Here is a 25,972-nt window from a genome sequence, read left to right as displayed (position 1 = left end):
GCACAGGATCTGGCACTTGGGATGTTTCTGTAGGTGTAAAGTGAATCACATAGCTCAATATAGAGCCACGTCAGAGCTGAAGTTTGAAGTGAGATTGTCGAGATACTGGCCAAATATCCTGACATCGGACTCACTGATTAGTATAGGACTCATCAACTTTTTTTTCTTTAAATCCATCCCTCCTTTGGTGTGGTTTTTTTTTTTTTTAAATCTCACATAATAAATTATATATAACTTTAGGAAATCAAATCAAATGTAGTTTTAGAAAATGCTTCTTCAAATTTTGTATGTATGTATGTATGTATGTATGTATGTATGTATCTAAATGGCTGGTTGAAAACTGGGTGCTAAGATAGTATTCAATATATAATCGGGACATTAGCATTATGGGGCTTATGTTAGAATCTTGGCTAATGTCAACAGGATGTAACTGATAACACATATTCCCTCAGTTTCATTTAGGGTTCTTGTGGTTAAAGGGGGGACAAATTTTAGATTTGCATTAATATCTGCAATTGCAAGAGAAAGCTTCTAATATATTCTGATACTGTTGGAAGGAAGAAAATAAACATAAACATTTTACTGACCCTACTCATTTGTGATCCCTTACATTCTAAATTATCTAAATTCTGGGTGTAGATTGGCCTGGAATTTTATTTCATATTTTCCTGTGACTAAATTTCTGGGAAATATTTAAATTTCTTAATATCAAACTAATTTCTAAGAAATTCAGAAGCAATCCCTAACGTAACCCTTATGTTAATCAAAATATATTCTACCCCTTAAACTAGCTGATAGGAGGACCTCTCCCTAGCATGACCTTTTTTAAAGCATCATTTTTAATGTAAATGGGACTAACAATGTTTGATGTGCTTTTCTTTCAAAACTATACATCAGACTCTTCCAATTCTGAAGAACTTTTTTTTTTTCTTTTCATTTTGCCTGGATTGTTATGGTTTGATTTAGTTAGAACTTGAAACTAATTGTTTTATTTTAAATTGGGGCATCATAGAATTTTGCTTTTTGAAAAGGGCTCTCAACTGTACTCTTTAAACAGCTTTATTATTAAGGAATAACAGACACACAATCAGAGTACTGATTGTGTTTGCTTACTTTCTAGATTCTTGACACTCCAGAATTTGTGACCTTAATCCTAGAGGTGCGAGCTCATTTCTAGAGATAGCAAACAACTCCTATGTGAGCATACTTTGGGTATAAACCAACAAGTCCAGAGCCCTCATCCTCAATCACCTTATTTGTTAAACTCCCACACACCAAGCCAATACTCCCCTGCCCTAAATCACCCCAAGGCCAGGTACCAGATAGCTAGTGACCACCCTTATACCCCAGAGCCCACCGAAATTATTCAAACAATCCAACCCTAAACGTGTTCAGCTACCTACCTGCCTCGCCCATCCCTTCCCATTAAAACTCCAGTCATGGCTCTGGGCCATGCTCTCCTCTCTTCCTCTTCTGCCTCCTGACCAAGCCTCGTCCTTCCCCATTTGGCCCTGAGTGGTATGCCATGCCTCCTGTTTCTAGGGATCTGTCAGTATAAAGTTCTCCCTTTGTGACTAGCATGTCTGTGTGTGTCTATCTTACCATTTCTGCCCTGTGTTTAATCTTACTAATTAAAACAAGTTAGTACATTTTTAGAACAAACTACATGTATTTAAACTGTAAAATCTGGCAAGTGTTGACACATGTAGGTACTGTGAAGCCATCACCACAAACAAGATAATGAACACCTCCATCACCTCTAACAGCTTCCTCAAGCTGCTTCATAAGACCTCCCCCAACGCGTCCCCCACCCGCAAACCCCATCCAAAGGCAACCACAGATCCACTGTCATTATAGATTAGTTTGCATTTTTGGTAATTATATCTATCTATCTATCTATCTACGCATTTCTTTCTCTCTTTTTTTTAAGATTTTCATATATATCTATGAAATAGTATACTATGTACTCTTTTTGTCTGGCTTATATATAAATTATATATAAAATATATTAATTATACATATATGAAATACAGCACCATGTACTCTTTTTGTCTGGTTTCTTCCACTTTATTTTGAGATTCATACATGTGACTGCATGTATCAGCAGTCCATTCTTTAAAACAAAGGTTCATTCTTTTTATTGCTGAGTAGTATTCCATTGTTTGGCTATATTACAATTCATTTATAGAGTCACCTGTTGGGGGACATTTGAGTTGTTTCCAGTTTGGGGCTATTTACAAATAAAGCTGCTATGAATATTCACACGCATGCTTTTTTATGGCCATATGCTTCCATTTCTCTTGCGTAAAAAACTAGGAGTCCAGTAGCTGGTTCATATAGTAGGTATATGTTTAACTTTATTTATTTATTTATTTGTTTATTTGTCTACCGATCGATCGATTTATTTATTAAATTTTAATTCCAATATAGCTAGCATTATATTAGTTATATTAGTTTCAGGTGTACAATATAGTAATTCAGCACTTCCATACATCACCATGTGCTCATCCCAAGTGCCCTCCTTCATCCCCATCACCTATTTCACCCCTCGCCCCACCCACCTCCCCTGTTTAACTTTATAATAAACCGTCACACTGTTGTACAAGGTGATCGTATCATTTACATTCCCACCAGTGGTATATAATATTTCTAGTTGCTCCATATCTTCAACAAGAGGTGACATGGTCAGTACTTTTAATTTTAGTCATATTAATGGGTGTATAGTAGTATGGGGTGATTTTAATTGCATTTCCTAGTGACCACTCATGTTGAGCATCTTTTCATGCGCTTATTTGCCACCCATTTATGTTCTTTGATGAAATCTATTTAAAATCTTTGCCCATTTTTGTTGTCATTTCCTTATTATTGAATTTTGAGAGTTTTTATGTATTCTAGATACAAGTCCTTTATTAGATATGTGAATTGCTAGTATTTTCCCACAGTCTATGGCTTGCCTTTGCATTTCTTTCTCTCTCTTTTTTTTTTTTAAGATTTTATTTCTTTATTTGACATAAAGAGAAAGCACAAGCAGGGGAAGCAGGAGAGGGAGAAGCAGGCTCCCCGCTGAGCAGGGAGCCCGATGCAGGGCTCAGTCCCAGGACCCTGGATCATGACCTGAGCCGAAAGCAGTGCTTAACCGACGGAGCCACCCAGGCATCCTGACCTTTGCATTTCTTTACCAGTATGTTTGGAATATCAGTATTCTTAATTTTGATGAAGTCCAATTTATCAACTCTCTTCCTGCATTGAGTGTTGTATCTAAGAAATCTGCCTCATTCAGTTAGTTTCCTATATTTTATTGTAGAAATTTTATAATTTTAGGTTTTATGGTTAGTTCTATGATCCATTTTATTTTTATATTGTATGATGTATGCAACTGAAGCTAATTTTTTGAATACGGATTTCCAATTGTTCTAGCATCATATGCTGAAAAGACTTTTCTTCCACTGAATTGCCTTTGTACCGCTTTTGATAATCAACTGACCGTACATGTGGGGGCTACTTTCTAGACTCTCTATTTTTGCCACTGATTTGTCTATCTTGATGCCAATACCATGCTATCTCAATTGTTCTACCTTACAATCAGTCTCAAAATCAGGTAATGCAAGTTCAACTCTGTCCTTTTACAAAGCTGGTTGGACTACTATAGGTTTTTTGCTTTTCCATGTAAGTATTTTGTTGGGGTCTGCTTGCCAGTTGCTCCGCAAAAGGCAGCTGAGATTTTGACTGGGATTGTGTCGAATCTATAGAACAATTTGGGGAGAACTGACATTAAGAATATTGAATCTTCCAATTCAAAAACACAGTAGATCTCTTATTTATTTATTTAATTTCCTCTTCAATTTCTTTAATTTCTTCTCAGAAATGTTTGTAGTTTTCCTCTTGTAGTGTGTGAATATTACACTTAAACTAACCTCAAATTCTGGGGTACATCCATTTTGTTATGATGTATTATCTTATTTATACATTTTTATATTCAACTTGTTAAAATTTTGTTATGATTTTTCGCATCTACTTTCATGAGGGATATTGGTGTAGAGTTTTCCAAAGAGTTTCTATAGAATGAATATTCTTTCTTCCTTTAATATTTGGCAGTTTGCATTAGTGAAGCCATCTGGGCCTAGAGTTTTCTCTGTGGGCAGATATTTAATGACAAGGTATTTAGATTACCTAAATAGCCCTATATTCTAGAGTGAGCTTTGGTATTTCCATCTTTCAAGGAATTTGTCCAGTTTAACTCAGTTGCCAAATTTATTGGCATATAGCTGTTTATAATATTTCTTTGTTTCACTTTTAATATCTGTAGATGCTAGTAATACCATCTCCCTCACTCCTGGTATTGGTAGTTTTGTGCTTTCTCTCCTTTTATACTGATCAGTCTAGCTGGAGTTTTGTCAATTTCGTTGATCTCGCATAACCAGATTTTTGTCTCATTGCATTCTCTCTATATAAAATTTTTATTTCTACTTTGATCTTTATTTTTTTCCTTTTTTCTTCTTATTTGGGTTTAATCTGATCTTCTTTCTCTAGTTTCTTAAGTTGGAAGCTGGGGTCATTGAATTCACAACTTTCTTCTTTTCCTTTTTTTTTAAATTTTAGGTAGTTAACATACAGGGCAATGTTGGTTTCTGGTCTTCTTTTCTTTTTTGTTTTGTTTTGTCTTAATTTTTATTTTTTTATATTAGTCACCATACAGTACATCTCCAGTTTTTGATGCAATGTTCCATGATTCATTATTTGCATATAACACCCAGTGCACCATGCAATATGTGCCCTCCTTAATACCCATTACCGGCCTATCCCAATCCCCCACCCCACCCCCCTCTGAAGCCCTCAGTTTGTCTCCTACTCTTTTTTTTTTTAATATTTTTTTATTATATTATGTTAGTCACCATACAGTACATCCCTGGTTTTTGATGTAAAGTTCGATGATTCATTAGTTGCGTATAACACCCAGTGCACCATGCAATACGTGCCCTCCCTGGTCTTCTTTTCTAATATACCCATTCGATGCTATAAATTTCCTTCTAACTACTGAATTAGCTTCATCCCATAATTTTGAAATGTTACATTTTCATTTTTGCTCAGTTCAAAATACTTTGTCGTTCCACTTTTTATGTCTTCTTTGGGTCATCAGTTATTTAGTTTCTTTATTTAGTGTTCTTAGTCATCTAGTGTTATTTAGTGTTCTTTCGTTTCTAAATATTTTGATAACTGGAATATCATTCTATTACTTATTTCTAATTTACCTCCCCCTTAGTCAAGGAACATACTTTGTTCTTGAATTTGCTTGAATGCTTTTAAATTTATTTAACCTTTTAAAAAACTTTTTAAAATTTATTAAACTTTTTAAAACTTTATTAAACGTTTTTTAATCCTAGACTATGGTCTATCCTGGTAAATGTTTCATGTATACTTGAAAAGAATGTATATTCTGTTGTTGTTAGGTGGAATGCTCTATAAATATCAGTTTGGTCAGGTGTGTTGACAATGTTCTTAAAGTCTTCTAAAGCCTTACTGATTTTATGCCTACTTACTTCAGCAATTATTGAGAGAGAGGTATTGGAATCTCTGACTGTCAATACGAACTTTTCTATTTCTTTTTGCAGTTCCGTCAGGTTTCGCATCATGTTATTAAAGCTCTGTTTCTAAGTGCATAAATGTTAAGGTTTGTTTTGTCCTCTTGATGAATTTTTCCCTTTATTTTTCTGAAATGACCCTCTTTATCTCTGGTAATATTCTGTTCTCTGAAATCTATTTTGTCTGGTGATTAATATAATCACTTCAGTTTTGTTTTGATTCATGTTATGATATTATCTTTTCCCTCCCTTTTGCTCTTAATATATTTGTGCCTTTATATTTAAAGTAAATTTCTTGTGGGCAGCATATAGTTTGATCATGCTTTTTTATTCAATCTGACAATCTCAGTGTTTAGACCATTTAGTTGGAAATGTTTAGACCATTTATATTTAGTGTGCTTATTGATATAGTTAGGTTTATATAAACCACCTTGCTATTTGTTTTTTGTTTGTCTCATATGTCCTTTATTATCATTTTCTTTTTGCCTGCTCTATTTTGATTTGAGTATTTTTTAAATTCAATTTTATCTTCTTTACTGGCTTATTAGCTATACTTCTTTGTTGTATTATTTTAGTGGTTGCTTTAGGGTTTGTAGTTTACCTTTTTAACTTATCATGGTCTACCTTTAAATGATATTACAGTATTTCCCATTAGTATCAGAAACCTAAAACAGTATATTTCCATTTCTTTCCTCCTGGGCCTTGCGCTATTGTTGTTATCAATTTTACTGCCATATGTCTTATGGCAACCAACAAGTTGTTATTATTTCTTATTTGTTACCATTTGTGTGCATGTTTTATTTTTCCTCCTAGACTATAAGCTACTTGAAAATGGGATTTGTAGCTGAGTCAGTGTTGGTACTTAATAGGTGCTCAAAATACATTTTTTCAATGAATGCTAAAAGAGAGGAAGGAAGATGGTGGCACAAAGGCTCTGCTGCTTACCAAGGTGAAGCCCTGGACTGGCCCGACCAATGTAGAAATACACAATGGCAGCAACACCCATGTTAATGAGGGTGTAGACCCACTGGATCACAAACATGATAAGAAGAGACCCAAAAGCCTGTGGAAACAGAGTAGGAAGGGCAAGTCATCTAATGGTTTATCACATGGTAAGCAAGCCACAAGGCCAGGGCCATAAGAAACAGTAGTCCCTCTCATCAACCTCTGATCACTATAAATTCTAAATAAAGTTCACATATAATTCAAAACCTCACTTAAGCAGATATTTGAGAAAGACACCCACCCAAAAGTACCCAGTAATCAAAACTATCAATAAATAGATATTCTACCCTAGCTTCTTGCCCTACTTCTCCCTAGAAGAAACAAATTAGAGTGAAATTATGCTAATTTGCTATAGCTAGAAATTTAGTGACTCAGAGGTTATCACAGATGATTAAGTATTTTTAATGTAAACCACTGATTAAAATAAGTGGTTCATTAAATATAATCTTGCCATTTGTAGTCTCAACTAAATTCTATGTAACACCTTTAAATCACATAGCTCCTATTAAGACCCTCCTTTCTCCTCTCCTCTATGCAGCCCCCGAGGTGGATATCTCTACCTGAATTCTTTCTCAAAGACAATTGAAATAAAAATGAAGTTACTCACCCCTAACAGGGAGACCCAGGGGTTGCACATGTGGGTGTAGAAAGAAGTTGGTCTCTGGATATCTTGTTCTTGGAGTGTAGACTTTAGGAAGAAATCTAAAAAATAAATGAGCCAAATCCTTGGTTACCAATTTGTTACCAAATTCTTTTCTATTATGAGCAAATACCTATGAATTCTTCTTCTCCAAATTTGTAACTCAGCCTAAAAAACAATTCCCATTCACCTCAACCATTAAGTCCCTTGACCACACTTAAGGCTTGCTTTACTAGTAACTTTACACCTCCTTAAATCATGATCTCAATCTATCTACTTCTGCCTATCACCTCTTTTTTTTTCTTATTTACTCCGCTGTCTCTCACCCCAACTATTCATAGCCTACAAAGGAATCTTCAGTCAATTTTCCCTAGCATGTTTTTGCTTTCTATCACCTACCTCCTCTTTTCACTACCCTCTTACCTACCTAAGATTCTATGGTCCAAGACTAACAGCATTCCCTTCTTGTCTCACCTGCTTCTATACTTCAGCATTCCTCAGCAGTCTTATACCTAGTCAACTCATTCTCCTACTCTCTGATGTAACAAATTTACAGCTTCTCCTCTCAAATGGAGCTTTTATATTCTCTCATCACCAAATCTACAAATCTACTTGGATCTGTACCCTCTCTTCTGCCTTTCCTCCTTTCACAGTGGATGAACAGTCCCAGCTCTTACATAAGGCACATTCCTCCACTTGTGCCCTGTTCAAGGGCTTTGCTTTTGCATCATCAATTTCTCCACCCTTTATTGAATCATCACCATCAAATACAAATACACTGTAATTTCTCCCACCTAAACAAATATTTCCCAGTCCACTCTTTAGTTACTGCCCTATTTCTTTATCTTCCTTATAGCAAAACTCAAAAGAATTGCCTATACAGTTTCTAGCTCCCATATTTCCTCAGCCCACTCTTAAGATTGTATATAACATTCCACTAAAACTACTCTTCCTAAGGTTGTCATGACTTGAAACTTTTTAAATCCAATGGTCAACTCACAGTCCTCATTCTACTGGACCTTTCAGACAGCATCTGACACATGTGATCTCTTTCTTTTTATTGAAACACTTTCTTCTCTTGGTTTCTAGGATGCATTACTCCCCTGGTTTTCCTCCTGTCTCACTGGCCACTCCTTCTCAGTCTCCTTTGCTGGCTTACCACCCCCTTCTAACTCCCAAATACTGGAGTATTCCAGCATTTATTTAGTCCCTGGCACTCTTCTTATTTCCAAATATACTCACTCCTAGGAGATTTCATCTAGTCCCAATGGCTTTAAATACTATCCACATGCTAATGTTCCAAGTTTACATCATCACCAACCTCTACCTTGAACTGAAGTTTTGAATATCTCGTTGTCTTCTTAATATCTCCCCTTACCTGGCTAACAAGCACCTCAAACTTTAACATGGCTAAAGCAGAAATCTATTCTCCTCAAGTCTTCTTCATCTGAATAAGCAATACCACCATTCACTCAACTATCGAAGATTTATCCTTAACCCCTCTTTTCCTCACACATACATCTATTCCATCAGTAATTTCTGTTGATTCTACAATCAAAATATATCCACAATATGATCACTCCTTACCACCTCCATCGCTTCCATGCTAGTCCAGGCCACTTTCATCTGATTTACTATAGTGTGTTCCTATAGTAGACACCATAGTCATAGTACATTTCCCAAAATCTTTCGCAGTGAGGTGTGGTCATGTGACTAAGTTCTCACCAGTAGAATATGAACAAAAGTGGTGAGTACCACTTCTGCACCAAAGGCTTTGAGAGAACAGGCATGCCTCTTCTCTGTGCCTGAAATCTGACCATGGTAACTGAGTCTTGACTTTATATGACAAGGTACTAAGGGATAATAAAGTCAAAAGAATGGAAGGAGCTTGAGTCCCAGAATCAATGCACGGAAGAGAGCCTTCCTAGACTATTAGTGCACGTAAGAAATAAATTTCCATTGTGTTTGAGCCACTACATTTATTATTATTATAGCAGTTTAATCTGCCTTAATATATCTCCAACAGGCTTTGGCTCCTTCTCTTACGTCTCTCTATACAATACATTCCTCACAAAGCCAGTGGTTTTTTTTTAAGTGATCTTCTTGAAGCCTGAACCTGATCATATCACAACCCTGGCCTGCATGGCCCTAAAGTGCACCGACCCCCACTTTCCTCATGTACTCATCTCCTACCTCTCTCCCCTAGCCCACTCCTCTCAAGTTACTGCTGGACTTCTGCTATTCTTGGAACTTGCCCATCCTATTCTCACCTGTACCTTTATACATACCATTTCTTCCATCTGGAACTCTTCCTCCACATCTCTACATGGCTCACTATTTTATACAATTAGATTCTCCATTAAAATACCCTCTTCTCAGAGATCTCTTTTTTGACAAACCTATCTGAAACAGTACCCTTTCTCCCCACGTGGTCTCTCTCTATCCTGTTACCCTGCTTTATTCTTCATCATAGTAGTTATCATTTACTGACATTACAGTATATCTTTGTTTGCTTGTTTAGTATGTGTCTTCCCCTACTAGAATGCAAGCTCAAGGACAGCAGAGACCTTCTATGTCTATCCAGAATGTTCCCCCACACCTGGAACAGTGTTTGAAATGTAGTAAATGTTCTATACATGTGGTTAAATGAATAAAGAAACAATCCCAGCCCCCAAAGTAGTCTCTATCCTTTCAACATCTGTCTGCCTTCGTCATGCGCTTCCAACTATTATACTTCTCTTTTGTACCTCCACACCGTGAGAGCAATGACTCTCTTTTACATCTCGAAATGCCAAATCTTGGTGTTTAGAAGTTTGTGGATAGGAAGTGCTCAATAAATGTCTCCTCATTAATAGTGGATTAAAATAAACGGCCAAAGTTTATGATTGATTTGAATTAAGGGCCTTATTACTTTTTTTAAAAAGTAGGAATACTCTTGATCGCCATTAATTAAATTGTACAATTTTAACATGCCCGAGGCTTGATTGATTTTTTCGATCGCAGGCTTAGTGAAATACAGTTGCCCCCTTGGTTATTAAGAAGGAACAGTATTGGTTAAGGACTTCGATTTTTGCCTCTCTGAGATCTGTGAAATGTTAAGCTCACCTTTTCACAGTTAATCTCAATCTCACACAACCTCAATTACACTGTACCTAAGGAAACTGTATGTGTGTGTATGTTTTCTGAGGAACCTAGGGGGGAAACAGAAGGAAAGGGTGTGCCCTCCAGGCAAGCACAATGCAGTTTTATCCATCAGCAATGTGAGGGAGAATTCATGCAAGGATGCTCAAATACTTTGAATAGGCACAACAAAGCCGGCAATTATTCAGAATTCTGAACAACTATGGTTTCAAGACTCTTCAAAAATGACTAAAAGAATCTTTTTCTCTTAATAAAAAATCATTAAAAAAATAAATAAAATAAAATAGAAAAAAAAAATAAAGGCATTACTAATCCCAAAAGAAAAAAAAAAAGAATCTTTTTCTCTTGTCAAGGATTTTGCTGAAAAGAAACAAGTCTTACAGACTAGCGTGGGAGGGGACAGTTTCTGGTGTTAAAAATTCTAGAATAATAACTAAGAAAGCGACTTGACTTTATCATACCTTAGTTGCAAAACAAACAGGTACATAAAACCATGCATCAGGCATGTTAAAAATATCAAATATAATAAGCATAATTATGTCAATTTTTAAAATAACAAATTAAGTAATTTTATAGAAGTTACTTAAAATAAATACTAAAATGTCTCTGAAAATATACTCCATATCTTTATCAGAATAAATAAACACATACTTCCAGTTAACAAATATAAACTAAGAATGTGCATTGCTATAGTCCACAAAGGATCATGTTTCAAGTCCACGTGGTATTTTATTATGTTGATAACACAATTCTTTTAACCACTTTCCAAATGTGGCACATTTAAGTTATTTCGAATTTTTTATCAACACAAACAATCTAGCTATGACAATCTTGAACACATTTTATGGTTTGTTGTTTGGTTTTGAGTTGTTTCTTTGGTACACAATTCCTCCAAATAGATTTACAGAGTCAGGGCAATGAAATAGTTTTATATTTCTTATTACATTGTGAAAGATCATTCTCCAGAGAGAATGAACCAGAGATGTTTTGTCAACTATACAGCAATAATAAAAATTAAAAAGAAAAAAGAAAAGAAGAAGAATGAACCAGAGGGACTGTCAGCTATGGCAATGTGAAGAAGTCAGTGAGTCCTCTCCACAAGAAGTAAGTGTACAACTAGACAAAATAATAAAAAGCAATCACTCAGGGCTCTAGAATTTACCAAACAGAGACAAATAATTAAGAAGTATTTATTTTTCAAAAACTGCTGGAACTGAAGGTGAGGACAGTGAGAGCCTATGGCCTGGCCTCCCATCCCCATCCCAGTTCTTACCAGCATGCAGCCAGTCAGAAACTGGCAGTTTTGCTGCCAGAGGGGGCAACCTTGTGAGTTGTGCCTTTATAAGCTAAATGTGGTGAGTATAGTAGAAAATTTAGAGGGAAAAGTCCTCAGCTTTGCTAGCCTGAGGTTGTGGACCCAGCTAGGGCAAGCAGTGGAGCAACTAGAAATTTAATGGAAAGATCTAGAATGAAAGAGCCACAGAAGGACTGTAGAAGGATTATATCTCCGCATATTTTCCTGACTGACTGGAAAACTATGCTCCTGCCTGAGGAGACCAAAGAGAGACTGGCAAAAAGTAAAAGCCAGTCTGCTGGCTTCCCAACCTACACACAGATCCACTGGCAGAGGGTGGAGCCTTATGGGCCACACAGACTCAAGGGCAACCCCCAGGAAGCCAGGCTAAAAATTAAATATAAGAATAAAAAAACTGGGTAAGGACATCAGAATCCACGCACCACAGAGGAGAGAGATTCCATAGTTCAAATCCAGGAAATTTACTAAAACAAACAAAAACTTGGAAACATATATCAGAATCAGGAGTTGCCACACTATATTATCTATATTGTCCAGTATTCAACCAAAAATTACAAGACATGCAAAGAAACAGAAAACTGACCCTGCTCTGGAGAAAAAGCAATCAAAAGAAACTGAGTGGGCGTGCATGTTGGGTTTAGCAGACAAAGACTCCAAGCAGCTAGTATAATAAATATGTCAAAGAATTAAATAAAAATACAACGTCAGGGGCTCCTGGGTGGCTCAGTTGGTTAAGTGTCTGACTTCAGCTCAGGTTCAATCTTAGGGTCCTGGGATCAAACCCTGTGTCGGGCTCCCCACTCAGTGTGGAGTCTGCCCGTCCTTCTGCCCCTCCCCCCACTCACACTCTCTCTCCCTTTCTCTCTCTCCTTCTCAAATAAACAAATAAAAATTTAAGGAAAATATGATGGCAATGATTTTCAAAATAGGGGATATCAACAGAGACATGTAAACATTAAAAAAAAAAAATGAGGGGCACCTGAGTAGTTCAGTCGGTTGAGCACTGGATTCTTAATTTTGGCTCGGGTCTTGAGATCCAGCCCCGAGTCAGGCTCCATGCTCAGTGTGGAGTCTGCTAGTTCTTTTCCCTCCCTTTCTGCCCCTCCCCCCAACTCTCATGCACACACGCACGCTCTCTCTCTCTTGAATAAATAAATAAATCTAAAAAAAAAGCAAATGAAAATAAGTTCTACAGTTAGAATGTCCAACAGCAGATTTGAGATGGCAGAAGAAAGTATCATTGAACGTGAAGATAGATCAGTAGAAATTGTCCAAACTGAAGAGCAGAGAGGAAAAGGTGGAAGAAAAAGGAATAGAGCCTCAGAGACCTGGGCGACAATGTAAAGTATACCAATTAATGTGTAATTGGAATCCCATAGAGAAGAGAAGTGCAGAAAAAAATATTTGCAGGCATAATGGCTCCCAAATTTGATGAAAAACTTTAATCAGCAGATCCAGATGGAATGAATCCACTGGAATTGCTTCCAGCAATGTGTTCATTTACCTGATTACCACAGACCTACTGTTTTTCACTTAAATTTTTGATAGCTTAATAGATGTGCAATGGCATTTTAAAGGTGGTTTAATTTGTGTTCTTCGAATTAATATGATGGCCTAGTTTATAGCAGATACCATCAGCAAGCAGCATACACTTTGTATAGTGGTTAAGAGCACAGGATCTAAAGTGAAAAGGACCTGTTTTCAAATTCTGGCTGTCTCATATCCTGAGCAAACGTTTAACTTCTCTAAGCCTCTATGAAAAGATAATAACAAGGCCTAACTCTGAGCTTAGATGAAATCATCTGTTGAGTGCTTATCTCAGTGTCAAGAACATGGGACATGCTCAAAAAATACTGGCTATTTTTAACTACCAAGAATATTTAACACTTAACAATACAAGTTTGTTGAATGAACAATGAATGAGTCTGGGCATTGATTTTTCAAATGTAAACTGCATATTTACCTGCACACTTCTCTTTAGTAGAATCTGCGTTTTGACCTTCCTATTTTTAAAAATAATATGCATTGGAAGGTATGCTTTTATCAGCTGTGCTTGTCAGAATAATTGCTTCCTTCTGTGACACTGTGTTGTACAAATGTTTTTTATTTCTATTTAATCAGATCCTCTTTTTTGATGATGTCTTCAATAGTCAGAAATCTCTCTCTTGCACAGCTGTTATAAATAGGGAATTCATGGCCATATAAGGTATAAAATCAGCCCAAGTTAATCTTTTTGATCCATTTGATTTCAACAATGTTTATTCAATAGTGATTTGATTCTTATTATTGTATGACATCTGGTTCGTCACAAATTAGGTTCTTACAATAGTGTAACTCTTTCTATTCTACTTTATTGATCAATGTTTCATTTTTTAAGCTAATATTTTCTCTGTTGGGCATCAATTTAGCCTTTTCTGTGTGTTTGTTGCATGCTGTGTACTGTGTAGGAATACTGTGGAAAAAAAAAAGGAAAACTGTGATGAATATAAGGTGGAAAGACATGGCTTATGACTAAAGAAAGGACACAGTCTAGGGGTAAAGGAATGAAACTAATATTTCTTTTCCTTAAGACAGACAGACATGTAGGCCTGAAAACAAATGTGGAAACAAATTTGATCTAAATGTATAAAACAATGTGTTAATTCCTTATACTACTAGCCTAGATTAAATGTTTTGCTTGCACAGGAGAAGAAATCAGGAAGGCCTTTTCAGAGGGGGTATAAATAGATATAAAAAGTCAGACAGATTTTAAACTATAAGTTGGCGTTTTCCAGATGTAGAAGCAGGAGGTAAAGGAACTGTGAAGACAGAACAGCATATGCAAAGACAGGAAGGAATAAAGAACAAGATGTGTTTAGGGCACTAGTCTAAGTGTAACTGGAAATACAGAGTATGGACTGTCGTGGGAAAAATGGCCAAAAAGGCAATATAGGGCAAGATTGTAAAGAACCTTGCAAATCACACCAAGGATCTTGGACTTTACATAGAAGAGATTAGATTCTACTGAAGGTTTCTAAGTAGGAGAGACATGATGAGAGTTTTATTTTAGAAAGATCATTCAGTGGACAATGAGGAGAAACAGAATGTGGGAGAATCTGGAGGCAAGAGTCTGGTTTGCAGACTTAACAAAAGTCTGGGTGCTGGATGGAAAGGGTCTGTACCAAGGTACAAGCAGTGAGGACAGAAGAGAGGGACTGGTCAACAGCTATGACATTTCTACAACTGGGCAACTGGGCAGCAAGTACTTTGTTGATTAAACATTGCAAACTGACCACATGTCTCTCCTGAAGCCCACTGAGAAGACAGAAAAGGAATTAAAAAGCATAAACCCACAAATACGAGGAGAATGAGAAAGAAAACATAAAAACAAGACTCGGAAGATGGAAAGGTGACAGATGAATGGTAACAGAGTGAGCAGAGCACAAGAGAATGAACTCTAGGGCCTACAGAGAGGATACTGGCAAGGAGCAGCCCAACGCATCCCAGCAGAGTTCAAGACCAGAGTGCCATGTCCCTGGGAAGTGGTAAGGTGCACAGGTGTGGTTGCAAGACTGTGTCTGACACAGCTGGACACCAAGAGCCTTTCTTCTGCCCACACAGCTAGGTAACAACTCCTTCCAACGCCTGACCCTTTCCTCTGAAGAAATCAAACCAGTGAGTGCCTGGACTTGAGACACCAGACACAGCAAGGAGTGGGAGAATGGAGCTAGAAACTAGGGAATTAAATGAAAGTCTGTATCCTAAACAGTAAGATACCCCTAACTCCCCTACTTCCCCCTGCTCCCTGAATGCAAGCAGTCATCTGGCTGAGGCAAGAGATTAAAGGACTCTCCTCTGGAGGAACTAAACAGTCCAGAGGAAACCTCTAGATAGCCATGTTTGTGGGTCCTCCTATGAAAAAGCTAGCTTACTCCCTAACCATTCTACAGTGAGATGGCCCAATCAACTAGCCCTGTCCAGCACGCAGGTCTTTTAAACAGCTTTTTAGTACTTCACTTTAAGTAGGAAAAGAAATCAAAAGATCAACAGACATTTTGGTAAAGCCTCCAGTATAAGAGAGAGAAAGACCAAGCAAAAGAGAAAAGGATCTAGAGAACACAGGTCAGCAAAAAGAGCAGAAAAAGACTATAGTGAGAATAAGTAATATTACCAGAGAGATAATATAAGCCATTGTACTCATAAAACAAGAACGAGATGATGTTCAAATTTTTTAAAAGATGGGGGGTGGGGCACCTGGTGGCTCAGTTGATTTAGCGTCCGACTTTTGATTTCAGCTCAGGTCATGATCTCAGGGTGTTGGGACAGAGCCCCATGCTGGGCTCCACACCCAGTGGGAAGTCTGCTGGAGATTCTCTCTCACTACCCCTTCCCCCACTCACGCTCTCTCTCTCTCTCAAATAAACAAATCTCAAAAAAACAAAAACAAAAACAAAAACATAAGGACAAATTGGGTTAAACACCAAAAGCTCTTAGATATTAAAACCATGGTAAGTGTGGCATAGACCGATTGTTGCTACCCAATCTCCCCTTCTTCCTTAGAAAAAAACCCACACAACTTCATATGAAGTAGCAAAACGAGGAGGTAAAAACAGATTTCCTAGCCTTCCCTCAGAGAATAGCTAGAAAGTCTAGCAAAGTAACTTCAGGGCTATATGGCCAGGAAAAACACTCAAAATTATACATCAGAGCAGTCTAGGGGGACACTACTATGGCAGGCACCAAGATCTAGACATTGGAGTCTGCTGATTCTGAAAGCCCTGATTCTGATTCTGAAAGCCCTGGACACTGGAGCCAGGAATGCAGTCATCCTGCAGCTACCATCAGGCTTTTATTTTTTTATTTTTTTTTAAAGATGTTATTTATTTATTTGACAGAGAGAGAGACAGTAGTGAGAGAGGGGACACAAGCAGGGGGAGTGGGAGAGGAAGAAGCAGGCTCCCAGCGGAGGAGCCTGATGTGGGGCTTGATCCCAGGACTCCGGGATCACGCCCTGAGCCGAAGGCAGACGCTTAACGACTGAGCCACCCAGGTGCCCCTACTATCAGGCTTTTAGAAAGTTCCTTGAAGTCCTCATTTATTCAGGTTTCCAGTTCCCAATTCCAGGTATAAGGGGGCTCATCTGATTAGCAGAACCTTTGCCTCATGCCTGAACTCTTAGCTGTAGGAGATGCTGGAAAACTGAGTATCTGACATCTTTAGTTTTGAGTGTGAGAGGCCTCTCATCAAGCCTTATGACACTGGAAATTGTTCAAACATAGGGAGGTCATTCAATGCTGAGTTGGAAAAAAAAAAGGCAAAAATCTAGTATAATATTGTATCAGAAAAATCTCTTATTCCCTGGATCTGACACAGAAGTATGATAAAGAGAGAAATTCCAAGATATTAGTTTTGTAGCAGGCTTAGAGAACAGATAGTTTAGAGTGGAACAGGACAAAGGAGAAAAAAAAAGAATATATTAAATTTCTGAAGAATTCAAGCACCTGGAAAATAACATTAAGAGGCATTTGATATATCTGCCCAAGCATTTAGAGAAAAGTGATTTTATAGAAAACCAAGCAAATAAAGAACAAGGCAATTATTAACTTCAGGAAACAGAAAAAGTTGAACAAAAAAGGAAATGTAATCATAGTATAATATATGGCTCAGAGTTAAGCAATATTTACTTAATCATGATAATATGAATATTAGCTATTAAGTTAATCAAAAACTGATAATAAATACACTGGGACACTGGATGAGAAGTCAGAGTGGCATAAATGAATTAAAATAGGAAGTCAAAAGATGATATCTGAAACTGACATATCAAGAAGTAGAAATACATGGGGCGCCTGGGCGGCTCAGCTGTTAAGCGTCTGCCTTCGGCTCAGGTCATGATCCCAGGGTCCTGAGATCAAGCCCCGCATCGGGCTCCATGCTAGCCAGGAAGCCTGCTTCTCCCTCTCACACTCCGCTCTCGCTGTCTCTCTCTTTCTCTGTTAAATAAATAAATCAATAAAATCTTAAAAAAAAAAAAAAGGAGTAGAAATACAAATATTTTATCTAGTAACATGAAGGTTAACAGAAGAAGCAACTTTTTGGTTGAAAGGGGGATTGGGCACCTGGGTGGCTCAGCTGGTTAAGTATCTGCCTTGGGCTCAGGTTGTGATCCTGGGATCTTGGGATCAAGCCCCGCATTGGGCTCCTTGCTCAGCGGGGAGCCTGCTTCTCCCTCCCTCTGCTGCTCCCCCTGCTTGTGTTCTCTCACTCTCTCTGTTAAATAAATGAATAAAATCTTTAAAAAAAAAGGGGGGGAGGGATTTTCTGGGAGTGGGACTAGGAAGCAGAGAAGGGTACAAGGGATGGTATAGAAGAGTGGGACTACTATTTCTGATTATGTTACTTCTAAGACATTTTATTTTATTTTATTGACTATTTATTTTAGAGAGAGAGTGTATGCACGCATGTGTGTGCACAAGGGCGCAGGCACACGAGCAGGGAGGGGGTAGAGAGGGAGGGAGAGAGAGGATCTCAAGAAGACTCCATGCAAGCACAGAGCCCGAAGTGGGGCTTGATCCCACGACCCCAAGATCATGAGCTGAGCCGAAATCAAGAGTCAGATGCTCAACCAGCGGAGCCACCCAGCTATTCCAATTAGGTTACTTTAAATTCCACTTTGCTTATTAAACTGTACACTTATTACTTTAATAAAAATAATTTTTAAAATTTTAATAATACTTCTATCATTAAAAACCTCCCACGAATTAGGAGGTAAAGAAGGAAAAAGCAAGTGTATAGGAGAACGTAAAGCATTTGTTTTTAGCCATCCCTTTCTGTGCCCCTCGGTCTCCTCCTCTTTGCTCACACTTGTCAATATAGACCTCACGGGGTGGGGTAACATAGAGAAAAGTAACATCAAATATAGGTGGACCTGGCTGTGACATCAGGCTGTGCAGAGTATGAGCTCTGAGACTTCTCTGTGACCTCACTGGGCCTAAGGGTCTTCATTTGTAGAATGGAAAAATGTACTATCTATTATATTACATGCAACAACCTATGCTAAGCCCCTAGAACGTGGAAGACTCAAAATTATGACCTCTTTCTTTCTCTCCGAATTTCTCATGCCGTGTAAGCCTCTCCTTCAGTCTTTCTCTGTGCCCCCGTGTTTGTAGATTTGAGAAAGCAAAGCAAGTCTGTGGTCCTTTAGCCGTCCTTTCTCCATCCCCCCCTCGCCTGGTTTGGGAGACTCATCTTCCCCCGACAGAACCTAAGGCGGACAGTTTGTTACATTTCCACTTCTCTTGAAAGCAAAAGTTGGTCTCATTTGTGTTGATATTCTATCTCAGCTCATTTTTTATTAAAATGAAATTAATGTTCAATTATTAGCTCTACTGTACAAGAGTAGACAGAAATTTCTGTTTAAGATCAACTGTAACCAAGTAGAATTACAAAATTCAGCTGATATCTGAATATAACTTTAAAAAATAAATATCACACAAAATTAACAAGGATTTGAAACCCAGCTATAAAGTGAACTGGCTAAGGGCATGAAAAGGGGTTGTGATAACCAGGTCGGTGAGGTCATCCCAAATGAGGAGGCCTGAATGTGATTTCAAGGCACTCACCTTCTCCAGTAGGGACAGGCTGCTTGCTCGGCTCAGGGACACGTTGTTCAGCACATGTTCCTCCAGGCAGAACCCCTTCACTCCTGGTACTCTGCTTGCTCCAGTAGGCTTCCTGTCCCTCCCAGGAGGCAGTAGGCAATCTGTCAGAGCCCTCAGCAGCGAAGGAAGCTGGGGACTTGAGGTCCAAAAGGAAGCTATCTTGTAGGGTTTGCTTGGTGGCCTTCTTGCGTTTCCCCTTCTTACTTTCTGGAAGCCCGTCACTGTCTCCTTGCCTCGGCTGGCTATTCTCAAGCTTCCTGGTTAGCTGGAGGAGCTGATCCATGTCTTTGGTGAATTCTAGCAGAGTGCCCTCAGGGAGGCTTCGGGCCGTGTCCTCAGAGCCATAGCTGGGAGCCTTCTCCAAGAGCAGGTGCTCAGAGCAGTGGAGAGGTCCTGTGCCCTCCCTGTGCACTGACTCGGGCACCTGGGGAAGGCTGCAGGGAACCATGGACAGGGAGAAGTAGGAGTAGTCCACTGCAATATATGTCAGCATGAAATTGATGGTGACGATGGGGGCTAGCACGTTCACCTGGCCCACAAGGACAAAGGCCATGGTCACTAAGCTTGTCAGGAAGATGGCGGCTACAGGTGTTTTATTTGGCCCTTTCTGCAGGAACAAAAATAACATGCAGGACTATGAAATTTCAGAAGCAAATCACATTTTATGATAGAAATGCAACTCATAATGGCTCAACCACTTCTACTATGGTTCTACTGATCAGTTAATAACTGATTGTCTACAAACTTGGGATTATAATAGTCAACTCAGGGGGTTATTGTGAGATCGGAGCTAATGCACATAAAATGCTTGACACAGCACTGACACACAGTTGGCTCCCAACACACCATGGTATTGGTTGTGTTCATAACTATTAGTATGGGGCGTTACCATATAGAACTTGGATTTCCCAAATATTTCTCCTTTTGTCTTTCACCGGGTTTTAGCACCAGTCTTAGAAATCAAAGTGCTGCAAAGTTTGCAGGTTATAATGGAGAAAAGGACCTTGAGGGAATGGCCGAGCCTGGAAGATGCGACAGAATCACTGGCAGCTGTGGTGGGGAAATTGTGAAACTAAACACGCACACGCTCACACGCATGCACTTACACACAGCTGTTATTAACGGAGGTGGGTGTGGGGACCTGTAGGAGAACAAGAGCGGAAAATATGGGCTAAGTCCGTAGACTCTGTCGCTCCGCAGAAACTATTCATCACAGTCACTCACATGGTTCTTGGGCCCAAAGTAATAATCACTTCTCCTGCCCTCATCTTCCTTGACCAAAGAACCACATTTGCCCCAGCTGATCACTCCTTGGTCTCTGAAAGACTTTCTTAGCTTCGCTTCTCCTGATTTACCTCCCTCCTCATTATCTGCTCCTTCTTAGTTTCCAGGGCTGGCTCCTCCACATCTCTGAAATCTACATTTAAAGTAGCCCAGGGCAGGGGGTGGGGGGATGGGGTCACAGGGTGATGGGTATTAAGGAGGGCACGTGATGTAATGAGCTCTGGGTGTTACATACAACTCATGAGTCACTGAACTCTACCTCTGAAACTAATAATACACTATGTGTTAGTTAAGTAAGTAAGTAGATAAATAAATACATAAATAAAGTAAGTAAGTAAGTAAGTAAGTAGCCCAGACAGGTTACCTGGATGGCTCAGTTCGTTAAGCACCGGACTCTTGATTTCAGCTCAGGTCATGATCTCAGCAGCTCAGCTCATGGAGCCTGCTTAGGATTCTCTCTCTCCGTCTCCCTCTCCATCTCCCTCTATCCGCCCCCCCCCCCCAGCCCCGCCACTCCCACTCGCGCTCTATCTCAAGAAAAGGAAAGTAGCCCAGGGCTCCGCCCTCAGGCCTTTCTATTCTCTGTCTATATTCCCTTCCTACGTGATGTCAACCAGCCTCCTGACTTTAAATGCCAGCATTATGCTCTTAACTCCCACATTCGAATCTCTAGCCTGAAATGTTCTCCTGAAGTCCAGACTTAAATATTCAACTGTTTACTCAACATTTCCAGTTGATGTCTAATAGGATCTCAAATGTTCCAAACCAAACTGCTCACTCCCAATCTCCCACCCATCAAATCTACTTCTTCTATAGTCTCTGTCTCAGAAAATAACAATTCCATCCTTCCAGATGCTCAGTCAAGCAAAATTGCTGATGCCTTTTCTCATTCTCTCAATCTCCATCAGCAAATACTGTCAGCTTTACCCTCAGCTATACGCAGGATCTAAGCACTGCTCCCACCTCCTTTACAGCCAACAGTCTGCAAGGGGAGGGGTAGACCTGAAAGCTGCTTCCAGATCTGACCTGTAACCCCCCACATGTGTTCCTCCGGGCGCATTCCCCCTTCCTGACGGTCAGTCAGAATACAGAGCAACATTTAAAGCCACAGGATGAAGACGGCAAAGTCATCAGCCTGAGTCTCCAAGGGTCAGAGCCCCTGTTGACCTGAAATGCCTGCCCAAGAGCTTCAGAGCAAATAAAATTCTGGGAGGAAAAATACGAAGTAAAAATATACTTTTACTGACTTTGAGGATCACATTTTGGGGCAGATTTACTACAGCTGTTTAACATACTCTAATAATACAACTACTAAGAATAAAGCAAATCTTTAGAAACTGCAGAGAACTTAAAAGGAGGGTGTTAGGTAAGCCAAAGGAAATGCTAATGATCCAGGCCAAGGCGTTGATAAGGGCAGGTTGGGAAGTGTTAATAATAGTCAAACATGAACTTCTGTGACCAAAAGACATCATAAAGAATGAAAAAACAAGCCACAGAAGGGGAAAAGATATTTGCAACACATATAACCGACAAAGGGTGACCCGGAACACCAAAGAATCCTTCCAAAAACCATTAGAAGCAGACAACCCACTAAAAAAAATGAGCAGAAGAATGTCTATTAAACATACGAAAGGTACCCAACGTAATTAAGTAATCAAGGAAATGCACATTAAAACCACAGGGAGATTCCATTAAACACCCACCAGATTGGCAAGAATTAAAAAGTATGATGATATCAAGCGCTGGCACAACATAGAGGGGTAGGAACGCTTGTCCACCGCTGATAGGGGGGTGAATTAGTACAAGTACTTTGGAAAAAGAGTTTGGTATTATCCAGTAAGTGGGAATATACATACCTTATAGCTTGGCAATTCCGATGATGGGTATATGGTCTGGAAGACCTCTACGTGTGAACCTGCCTGCTAGCAGACGAATGTTCTTTGTACTGTCTGTCCCAAATTGGAAACCACCCAAACGTCCATCAAGAGCAGAATGAATAAATAAATTCTAGCACATGAGGCAATGCTGTAGGGGGGTGACGATAAACAAGCGGCTGCCACAAGCAAACCCGTGGATGAGTCGCACACTGTCGAGCGCAAGAGGCACGCCACATTTACATGAAGTTTAGAAGCAGGCAAAATTAAACAATTCTGTTTAGAGATGCACAGGGAGGAAGCAAACCAGGGGTCAGCAAACTATGGCTCCCGGGCCATCTGGCCGCCATCTGTGTATGCATGCCCATGAGCTAAGAATGGTTTTACATTTTTAAACAGTTGGGGGGGGGGGAATCAAAAGAAGAGGAATATTTTAAGACACACGGAAATTACATGAGATTCGAATTTCAGTGTCCATAAAGCAGTTTGATTGGAACACAGCTACACCTCCCCCAACAGGTGTGTCTGTGTCTGTGGCTACTTTTGAGATATAATTGCAGAGCTGAATAGCTGCGACAGAGACCATAGGGCCTGCAAAGCCTCATCAAGGAAATGCAAATTTGGCCTTCTTCAGAAAAAATTTTGCCCACTCCTGAGTAAAGCCATAAAGAAAGCAAGGAAATTATGATCACAGAAGTCAGGTCAGTAGCTACAGCTACCACAGGGAGAGGGACGGGGCTCGGTCCAGAGAGGGCATGTGTGTGGAAGGGGGCATCCAGGGGCTTGGAGTTTCACTTCAGTTATTCTTTTTTTTTTTAAGATTTTATTTATTTATTTGACAGAGAGAGAGACAGCCAGCGAGAGAGGGAACACAAGCAGGGGGAGTGGGAGAGGAAGAAGCAGGCTCATAGCGGAGGAGCCTGATGCGGGGCTCGATCCCACAATGCCGGGATCACACCCTGAGCTGAAGGCAGACACTTAATGACTGAGCCACCCAGGCACCCCCACTTCAGTTATTCTTTAAACTATCCATATTGGTTCTATGCTCTTTTCTGTATGCTGAATATCTCTGGAAAAAAAAAATTTTTAAGTAGTTTCCATGCCCAGTGTGGAGTTTGAACTCATGACCCTGAGATCAAGACCTGAGCTGAGATCAAAAGTTGGACGCTTACCTGACTGAGGCACCCAGGTGCCCCTCTCTCAAAAAATTTTTTAAAGTTTGTCCTCTCTCCTATTAAAAAAGAAAATGTGCTAATAAAATCTAGTATGTAAAGAAGCTTTGGGGAGAAAAAAATTTCAAAGTTAAAAGGCAAGTGACAGGGGCGCCTGGGTGGCGCAGTCGTTAAGCGTCTGCCTTTGGCTCAGGGTGTGATCCCGGCGTTCTGGGATCGAGCCCCACATCAGGCTCCTCCGCTGAGAGCCTGCTTCTTCCTCTCCCACTCCCCCTGCTTGTTGTTCCCTCTCTCGCTGGCTGTCTCTCTCTGTCAAATAAATAAATAAAATCTTAAAAAAAAAAAAAAAGGCAAGGGACAAACTAGAGAAAACCTTTGTATACATATCACAAAGAGTCACCCTCCCTAACAAAAGAAGAGCTTCTAGCAATTGAGAAGAAAAAGACCAACAATCAAAGAAAAAAAATTTTTTAATTAAAAAATTAAAAAAAAAAATATATATATATAAATGACTCTAAGAGGAAGCGATGCCCAACCTTGTTCATGTAAGAGTAATGCAAACCACAAGGGTCCTGAGATGCCATTTCTCACTACACAACTGGCAAAAATTCACACATGACAATGAACCGTGATCGCTAATAATGTGGTACCCAGGGCAAACGGTAGTCTACACACCTTACGTCTAAAAAGTCGTAATTACAAACCAAGCTAACAAACTGTTAAAGCAAACATGTTCTATCCTCCTTTTTTGCAAACACGGCTTCAGGACAACAGGGAAGGCCAGGTCCAAGTTTAGAATCCTTGCACCCCTCGGAGTTCCTCAGTGGAAGATGCCACTCGCACGCCCCCCCCCCTTCCCAGACCATACCACGGGAACCTCCTCCCTACGTGTGGACCGTGGCCCATTCCCTGGTCCTAGAAAGGACAGGCCCAGGGAAGAGGCCCTGCAGACCGTGGACGTGGGCTGTGGAACATCTGGGCAGAGAATGCCAGGCAAGAGTGCGAGTGACCCAGTGCAGTACATCTGGACCACTCAGAAGCAGGGCCTGCGGCCCACGGCCTGTCCCCTTACTCTCGTGAAGGCTTATCCCAAGGACCGGAACGCAGTCCGTGAAAGCACGGTGTTTCGGCCTGCGTTTAGGAGTGAAGCTGGCTGTCGGGATGCAGGAACTGTCACACGTTGCTGGTAGAAGTGCAAAATGATACAAATCCTATGGAAGGTGTTTTGGCAATAACTATTAAAATTAAAAACGCATTTACCCTTTGCCACAGCAAATCCACTCATGAAACTATATCCTGCAGCTATAGCTGCACAAAAAATCACTACACATGCACACGTACAAAATTATTCCTTGTAATACTGTTTCCTGGAAGCCACACAAGGGTCAGTCTGTAGGAACAGGCTAAATAAACTATGGTAAATCCACACGGTGGAAAAGGAAGGAAGAAGTTCTCTCAACATCTGTATGAAAAGATGAAGACATAGTAAACGAAGAAAAGCAAGGTGCAGAGCAATGTGCTAGAGCACTATCCTTGTGTAAAAAATAGAAGGATTCATAAAAAATAATAAAAATAGCTACTGGTAGGATATGGGTGTAGGTGAAGAAAGAGATAATAAAAGACTCCTGATAGGAGCAAACATTCTCAGCGTAGACCTGTTGTATTTATAGTTTTGAGCCCTGTGTCATACACTACCTAATAAAAATACACGAAATTAGAGAAAAGGCATATACCACATAGGAGGTACAGACATGCCAGTCAGAGCTCCTAGCCAGCCCACGCTGACTGCTGGGTAAGAAGCGGAGGGCGGTAAGGCCCTAACAGGAGGGTCTGGGGTGGAAGGAGGTTGGGGACGGCCTCTGTGGTGCTCCCACAAGATCGAAACGAACTCTACCTCATAAACCACAGTATTGGGAAGTGGGGTTCTCTATTTCTCTTTTGTCACCCCTTAGGTTTTAGGAGTGTCTCATTCAATCATTCCATGACTCATTCAAGCTACACTCTATCAGTGAGAGTTCAGGTCATGAGGACCGACAGGGGCCCGGGGGCCCAAAGTGTGGGAAACCGTCACAGAGCAACCCCAAAGGGAAGGCAAATCTCAAGGGCAGAGTTAGAGCTGCAAGGTCCAACTCCCCTCCTCACCAAGAGATTTATTCTTCTATTCTGAACATAAAGGATCCTGAATTTGCTTTTATTAAAGGATGTGACATTCCCTTTCCCTGTTGCTCAGGGTCCCAGATGTCACTATGACAGTTAGCCAACCCAGTGCTAAGCGGTCCTGGTGGCTGTGACATTGACAGATGCTTTGTCCAACTGGCCCCA

General features: G+C 39.9%; 1 protein-coding gene across 1 annotated transcript in view; it reads right to left on the bottom strand.

Moving 5' to 3' along the window:
- The window catches only part of SLC12A8 (solute carrier family 12 member 8), a 118,648-nt gene that overhangs the window by 5,176 nt on the left and 87,500 nt on the right, over positions 1–25,972 (bottom strand). The window contains exons 11-13 of the mRNA XM_048215063.2: positions 19,282–19,927; positions 7,192–7,286; positions 6,525–6,642 (exon numbers count right to left, since the gene is read on the bottom strand). Of these exons, the coding sequence (XP_048071020.2) occupies positions 6,525–6,642; positions 7,192–7,286; positions 19,282–19,927 (859 nt within the window). The remainder of the gene's footprint in view (positions 1–6,524; positions 6,643–7,191; positions 7,287–19,281; positions 19,928–25,972) is intronic.

This window comes from Ursus arctos, unplaced genomic scaffold, assembly GCF_023065955.2.
Source record: "Ursus arctos isolate Adak ecotype North America unplaced genomic scaffold, UrsArc2.0 scaffold_4, whole genome shotgun sequence".
NCBI classification, from domain to species: Eukaryota; Metazoa; Chordata; class Mammalia; order Carnivora; family Ursidae; genus Ursus; species Ursus arctos.
This window is presented reverse-complemented; position numbering and strand designations above follow the sequence as displayed.